The 8,287-nt window shown below is 45.0% G+C and overlaps 1 protein-coding gene across 1 annotated transcript in view; it reads left to right on the forward strand.

Moving 5' to 3' along the window:
* The window catches only part of LOC109379368 (teneurin-2-like), a 1,023,129-nt gene that overhangs the window by 929,276 nt on the left and 85,566 nt on the right, over nt 1–8,287 (forward strand). The window contains exon 7 of the mRNA XM_019635930.1: nt 2,981–3,219. Within this exon, the coding sequence (XP_019491475.1) occupies nt 2,981–3,219 (239 nt within the window). The remainder of the gene's footprint in view (nt 1–2,980; nt 3,220–8,287) is intronic.

Consider the following 8,287-nt stretch of genomic DNA (forward strand, 5'->3'; position numbering starts at 1 on the left):
GTCACTCACAAAGGCAGGGCAGCATGAACAGGCTGGTTAAGGAAAGACGTGTCTTTTGCTGTGGCTGAAGTGTAGAGTCCCTGGGAGCTGGGAGCACAGGGTTAGAGATGAGGATAAAAAAAATTGAGTAGTGCTTGTAAAAAGTCTGGCCCCGTATTGAGATTTGGGTTTTCTTTTTAAGGCATTGGAGGATCAGCAGGGATTTCTAAGCCAGGGCACGATGACATTTATGTTTTGGGAAGAAAAGTGGCAGCAGGGCTGAATGGCAAGTTTGGTGGAAAAGGTTTTCAGAAATAAAATTGATGGACTTTTTTAACCCATTGTATGGGAGAAGGTGAGGGGAAGGAGGATGTGAAAATGACTGTAGTTTGTTAGGCAACTGGGGAAAACAGGGGTTCAAGGGGAGTGTGTTTGGGGAGGGGAAGGAAAAGCATCTGTGTTTGGTGGCAACTTGTTCCAGACAGCTGTGGAATGTCCGTATTCTGCACGATTCACTACAGCTGTGGAATGGCAGCACAGATGCCCAGTACATGACTGGAATATGGCCTGGACCTCAGGGACGAAGGTGGGCTCAGTAGGAATGGAGATCTATCAGTCATATGGAGTATGACTGATGGATGGAGACTTCAGTCCCATCGGTGATGGCTGAAGCCGTGGGAATGGGTGAGATCTCTGCGGGAGTGAGAGCTAGTGTTCACATGTTGTTAAATCCTCATTCATGATGACATACATTGTTTTTATATTCCTTTGCTTCAGTTTGAGTTCCTATTGTCATGACCCACTCTTGGAGAATTGTCCGAGAAATAAATATGAAGTCGTTTTAAACCAAATCCCAGAGTTTTCCCATCACCTTGGCTTCCTGGTATGCATGTGTTCTAGCTTAATTATAAGGCGGCCAATGATGATTTAGTGATCTGGAGAACTCTTCAGGTGTTTGTTTGACATTTGTCAAGCTTTAAATGAAAACTCATGGTTCAGGCCCCTTCTGTTGCTCTGAGGAGTTAATAATAAATGTTACTCGTGATGCATTGAGCACTACTCTGAGACACGCCCTTGGTGAAGTGTTTTTCCTATGTGATCTTATGTCATCCTCACGGAGACCTGTGCTAGGATATGTGGGACCCATGCTGTCCTTTCCTCCAGTCACAGGTGAGAAGACAGGCTCTCCAAAGCATTGTTAGGAAATTTCAGTGGGCTTATTTGCCCAGGAATGGCACTGCCAGGACTCCAACCCCCAGCTATCTTGCTCCAAAACTCTGCCTTTAAACAACACGCCGACTGCTGCTTCTTCCAAAAGACACTTTTAACCCAGAGCATTCAAAGAGAGCCATTCGACAAGGAATACAAAGCCTTATTTATGGAATCAAACCTCTTGTCTTTATTCAGGGTCACTGAACATGGTTAACATTAAAATAAACAACTGGTATTTAAACTTTATTTGTACCGTACAAATAAAGTTTAAATACCAGTTGTTTATTTTAATGTTAACCATGTTCAATAATTCACTAATCAGATACTCATTTTCTGACATGATTGTTAGTCATATCAGGCTCATTTGATCTTTGTCAGGGATTAAAACACTTTCAAGGTTTTTGTCTGAACAAGCAGGCAAAATACAAATATTTGTAATGACAGCAATCTTGCCTCAGAACCCTGCTGGGAAAGCCTGCTAACCCCAATATGCAGGGGCAGTGTGGTGTAGGAGGTACAATTAGGGCTTTTAGAGTTCGGCAGATTGGAGTTTAAGCCTTAGCAACCTGGCTTGTTGACTCCAAGCTTCAATTTGCTCATCTGTAAACCTGTGGTAATAATGGTACCTACCTCACAGGGTTGATGTGACGTTTAGTTGCAAGGAAAACATTTAGCATTGTAGTAACTCACAGTATGTGACCCATAAATACGGTTGCACCCACTGAAGACTGGAAGAGACAGGAAATAACTATATGACATTTTGGAATCTTAGAACTGAAGACGAGTATAGGTCACAAAACAATGAGGGAGGTTCATTCATTCATCCACTCACTTATTCACTCTGTTCTCCCCTGCATGCCAAACGTTGAGTTGGGTACTGGGCACATAAAGGTGAACAAGTTACAGAATAAGACATAGTCCCCAGCTGCTTAGACGCTAGACTCTACTTAATACATCCTTAAAAGTCCACTAGTGTATATTTCCTGGAAGACAAGTCCTCATTGTAAACAAGGTGTGGCAGGTCACATTTGAAGTCGTATGAATGGCACACCTAAGAGAAAAAAACCTACTGTCACAGGATCAATGACCCTTGAAGTGTCCTTGAAGAAAGTCTCCTGGGAAGGGTTATACAAGGGGTCAATAGTAGACCCCATGACCCTATTGTCACACCATAGCTCTAGTGACCAAGGACAAAGATGCTTGCAAAGAAAGAACCATGATCCCATGACCTAGAGAGGTGATCTCAGAACCGGAAGTAGGATGGAGACAGGAAACAGACCAGGAAGGAGGCTCAAGAGAGACAGGCTAGGGGAACACTGAAAAGCAGACCTTAGCATAAGACAGAGCTCAGGGTTTAAATCCTCGGACAGTTGCTTGACTCATCCAAGCCTGATTTCTCACATCTTAAATGGCGATGTTATAATATTTAGTTTGTAAGTAGTCGTGACAATATATTTCAAGTGCCTTTACATAGTAAATTCTACTGTATCCTCTCAGTCATCTCTGGGTAAGAACAGTAACTCAGTTTTCACATTTGCTTTGAAGACTTTGCCGGATTACTGTGGAAGACAAAATTGAGATGTACGTGTGAAAGCATATAATGATATGAGTTTGTGGAATTAATTTATGTCACCATCACATGTAGTGTTTGGCCCTTCGTCCATGACAGGCGGGGGAGGGTGGTTAGCTAGGACTACCCTGGAATATATGAAGCAGAGTGCAAGAAAAGGCAGCTGCATGTTCCTCTAGGGCCCGCATGTCGATCTGACGCTTTCCCTTCTCCTGGCAGGCACTTTCTCTTTAAGACCTCTTCCGGAAGCACGCCCCTGTTTAGCAGCTCTTCTCCGGGATACCCTTTGACCTCAGGAACCGTTTACACACCACCACCCCGCCTGCTGCCCCGGAATACCTTCTCCAGGAAGGCCTTCAAGCTGAAGAAGCCCTCCAAATACTGCAGCTGGAAATGTGCCGCCCTGTCCGCCATCGCTGCGGCCCTGCTCCTGGCCATCCTGCTGGCGTACTTCATAGGTAAGTCAGGGCAGCCTGCTTGCCGCCTCTGGCTGGGAGAAGGTGGGGGGAGAGAGGCCCTCTGTTGTCTGCACAATTGGCTTGTTGGCTCCTGAAAGACTAAATGAGTGATGGATGGGAGTGATTTGTCCCTCCTGAAACCCATTTCGACCTGATGAGCTTCTCCTTCATGATTCTAAATGATGTTTGTCAGATGTGAAATTAAGCATCCTTACTGTAGTCTTTCTTGGAGATAAGCTGAAAGTTGCCACTCCCGCAAACCCATCCCTCGCTCCCAAAGTAGCCTTCTAGAAGGTTCAATCCCTGAACTTTCACCCAGGTGTGTGCTCTGAGATTCACATGCATTGGTGAACTTCAGCCAAAAGCAGAGCAGAAGAGTCATGCTCAGCACGCCTGGGGACACCTTGATGTGAAGGAAAGCTCAAGTTGCTATAGCTTATTTTCCAAGCTGTGGAACAGAACCAGGATTGAGAACGCTGAGCGCCCAGCCAGGTTTTGTACAGAATCAAGTCCTCCAGACACGGTGGAGCTGGCCCACACCCCTCCTTCGCCTCTGTCCCTTCAGCCTCCACTTGAATCTCACCACCTGTTACTGAGTCTGAATCAGGTTCACCTTCCCGGCCAGCTGTGCCTCTGAGAACTCAGGGGATGACTTAGAGTAGCAGACAGGTGACGTTACTGGGGTATCGTTCTTCCCATGCCAAGGGCGTTGGTTTGCATCCTTGGGGTGCATCCCAACTATGGAAAGCAGCAAATGCCCAGAGCGTAGGGGCAGGGTGCCTAACGCATATAAGCATCCTGGGCTGGACACAAAACCTGCTCTCAGCTCCTCGCCCCAGCCAAGAGCCCCAGGGCTGCTGCTCTGTCAGCTGAGCTTGCCAATGGCAGATCTCCTGGCCCAGGCAGAGGCCGCAATGACATTTGTTAAAGTTTATTTGAAACACTTGATGGCTCTGGCTTGGTTTCAGGGCAGCTATGATAGACTTCTCCAGTTTGCCTGTGCCATGTTGCAAAGCAAACCTATCAAACACTAGCAAAAAGAGGCCAACTCCAAAACAGTTCTCAACCCTGATGCTGAACCCCCTCCCATATAAGAGGAAAAAAAACAAGACGACCCTGATTATTCTGGCTTTGCCGCTTCTCCTTACATAAGGCCTCCCTTCTCCCTCTGGAGCGGGGCTTGCACACTTTCTTCATCCTCAGGTAGCCAGCATGGTGCCTGCCACAGAAGGACTGGTCCCGGAATTCCCAGATCATTCTACCCAAGCTGGCCCGATGGCAAGGGAGGGTGACCATGTGCCCCCAGAGATCTGAGGCCCTGCCCAAGGTGGACCGTGACTAGCCAAAAGCTGATGGGACATTTTCACTCTCTCCCATGATATTACAACGCTCACCTTAATACGAAAAAAATAAGTTTTACATCAGTCGCATCTCTCAGGAATGCCCTCCACAAGTGAGCAAATTGACACTCCAGGGAAAGGCACCCTGTTTATCTGGGGCTTTGCAAACACCTCTGTGCTCTCAACCCCAGCTTTACCTGGGGATTAAGGTCTGACACCCCTGCACCCCTGATTGAAAGTCATGTCTGCTTCTCACTTAGCTCTTGCAGGATTGAGTAATGGGTTGACTTGAGATGGGGGGAAGGGCATCCGTTGCACCCTCAATCAGTTGAGTAGATTTTTTGTGTTGTTAAATGTAGTTTCGTGGGCTTCCCCAGATCGTTGTTCGGGGGGCTCCGTGGAAGCAAATTGAATTGCCTTTGGTTGCCTTCGGGGGTCTTTGCATGAGTTGGCTTTGTGTCAGAAACTTCAGAAAGAGTCCATGAGCTGATTTCTCAGGTTTAATGTTCTGCTGGGCCAGTGGGCACCATGGGGAGCCCAGATATAGAAATTGAGGCACTGCCAGTCTCTGCCAATACCGTCCCCAGAGTGCCTCCTCCTCCACTTGCAGGGGAGAGATAGATGGCTACTGCCTGATTTATTGAGCTTGATAGTTAAAATATAATAGCTTTCTGTAGGGCAATCATATAAATGGGAAACCGTATAGTGAGAGTTTAATGTTTTAATTGGGCGTGTAACTTTGTAAATGATGGATTAGGAAACATCTTTATCCTCAGTCTGGAAGCAACTAGAAGCTGGACCTGAACATCTTAGGATGGTTTATTAGATTATAATCCATCATTTCCTATTATGTATGCTTTAGGTAAGATTATGCTTTGACCCTGGAGTATTGAAGAATAGTTTATGATTCAAAAATGCGTGATGTAATGAGCCAGTTTACCCGGCAGTAATGGCAGTGAGTGTGGGGCTATAGGGCTACTCTCGGCTATTCTCCAAAGGTGCTGACAGGTCTGCAAGTTGGTGATGGGTCAACATCTTGAGCACTGACCTTGACCCCAGTGATCCCTTTCTCCGTAGCCTTGACAAAGTTGCTTTCCTTCTGAGCCCTGGTTTCCTAAGTAAAACATGGGAGCATGATGGTTATTTATCTGCAGAAACTCTGAAGTATGGTGAGGATTAATTAATGCATATAAATCACTTTGAAGATGAAAAGCAGTATATTATTAATTACAAAGCTGCAGGGGCATCAACAGTGCATTGCAAACACAGAGAAAAGTGCTTCGGGGAGCAACTAGTGGTTGTGCCTATGTAGAAACAAGCCATCAGGGAAGAACAGAAGGGCAACATACAAACTGAAGCCCTCCTCTTAAGGAGCCCGGAGTGTTTGAGACCTGAGCCCACTCTGGTTCATACATGACAGGTCTTCAAACTGAAACATCAACTCTTGGATGTTTATGGACAGGCACTGGGTCCAGGCCTGCCAGGTACGGTGACAAATAGATCAAATTATGTTCCTTGCATGTTCAAACCCATGGAGAGGACACTCCACAAATGAGTAATCGGTTACCATTCAGCCCCACCGCAAGCTCTTCTGTAGATCCAGCATGTGGGTTGGTGTCAAAGCAGGATAACGCCAGCCCTCTTGCAAATTGGGAGAGGGAGGCCTTTGCCAGCTCAGGGTAGATCCTCCAGGCCCTGCTCACACAGCTTGGGTCAGCAGTCTTTTATGATATATTCTTCCATCAGCTTTTTCCTCTGTCAAGTTCTCCCCATGTGCAAAATGCCTGGGAGAATTGACTCTGAGAAGCTGTGTGAACCATTAGGGGACCATTGTGAGCATCACTCAGCTCCTGGCCCAAATCGTTCCTGGGGAGAACTGGTTTCGGAGAATTTGGCTGTGAAACAAACTCAAGCGAGCTTCCCTCTTAAGAAGCTTCCTTACATTCTTGGGCAGCTCGAGGACTTTCATTGCCTGCAACACCAGGCATCCCTCTAGATCCCTAAGGTTCGGAATCATGTCACTGACGTAGAGTTTCTCACCTGCTTTATGCCAGCCAGCTGCACTGTGTTTTTATCCTCATCATGTACATAACAATAACAGGTTAGAAACTTCTGTTTGAACTGTAAGCTTTTTGCATTGAAAGCATGTTTATATAACTATTAAATTTGAGCCATACCCTCAGCCCCCAACATACACTATAGCAGAAAATAAAATTGGCCCATTACAATCATTGGACAAGAATCAATGCTGAGGCCCAGAGAATCTAAAGTCATGTGGCTAGTTAGATGCAGGGCTAAGACTAGGTCCTCAGTCTCCTGATTTCTACTCTAGCAGCTTTCGTTTGACTACTCTCTCCTAAAGATTACAGTTAGCCATAGTTTCCAAATACCGCATGAAACCCAAATGGTCCTTTTTGCAGCATCAATTCGTCTTTTCTAATTCCATCCTCGTTAGTAAGGGCAGGTAGTTGGCGTCTCCTTTCTGAATCATCTTCTAGCACAGCGGACAGAAACCCCATCTCCTCCTCAAGCTCCTCACCTGCTTTCCCAAATACCTTCTGTGACAGAGGTCAGCGCGCTTTTTCTGTGAAGAGCCAGATAGTAAATGTTTTTGGTTTTGCGGGCCATGCAATTTCTGTCACAACCAATCCTTGTAAAGCAAAAGCAACCGAAGAGATTTGTAAACAAATGGGCATCATTGTATTCCAGGAGACTTTAATTATGGACGCTGAAATTTGAATTCTATGTATTTTTCATGTGTTATTCAATACTATTCTTTTGGGTTTTGTATTTTTTAACCATTTAAAATGTAAAGCTTATCCTTAGCTCATGTGCTGTTACACACACGCACATACACACACACACACACACACACACGTGACAGAGTAGATTTGGCCCCCAGGCCACAGTTTGCCAAACCTTGTCTGATTATAGTACTATTCTTTTCCTAAAATTACCTTTTCAGAGTGTTTCCACATTTATAAAATATATATATATACATATATATACATATATATATGTATATATATATATTACATATATACATACATATATATATATATATATATATATATATATATAGTGTGTGTATTCTTTTCAAACTGGCTAAGAGTCCAACCACATGGCCATTGTAAACGGAGCAGTGATGAACGTTCTTCTGACACTGGAATCCCGTTTCATAGTGAATAATTACATCTGACATTCTGACCCAAACTCCAAACTAGAAAAAGCAAGCCACTTTTCCCTTCAGTTAAAAACAGTCTACAGGATAAAAAATTTCCATCTGAACAGGCTGCTTTAAACAGTGCTCCAGCTTATGGATGGAGTGGAATTGCCTAGCAAGTTTGCCACATACTCACTCGTCCTCCATCTTCAGTCACTCCAGGTTGCTCTGCAAAACCATTGCCAATTTTTAAAAATTACTTAGAGCCTGGTACCTTCTTTGCTGAGGGTCCCAGCAGTTTGTGACAGTGCTGAGCCACTGAATGACATCATCACTTTCTCGTCCTAGGTTAACTGTGGGTAGATCTAGTTTCCTTAAAAGGCACCAGCGTTTTTGCACAGCTACTCCACATCAAGGAGGAAAGATGCTTGTTGGGCATGACTTTGCTGTTTAAATCTAGATTATGCTAGGAATTCTAAGGTGAGAGTCAACGCACTGGTTCAATGTGCCACAGGACTCAGCCTATCGCCCCAAGTTGAAGACAGTATGTAATGGACATTGAGTG

This window comes from Hipposideros armiger, unplaced genomic scaffold (genome assembly GCF_001890085.2).
Source record: "Hipposideros armiger isolate ML-2016 unplaced genomic scaffold, ASM189008v1 scaffold_25, whole genome shotgun sequence".
Taxonomy (NCBI): Eukaryota; Metazoa; Chordata; class Mammalia; order Chiroptera; family Hipposideridae; genus Hipposideros; species Hipposideros armiger.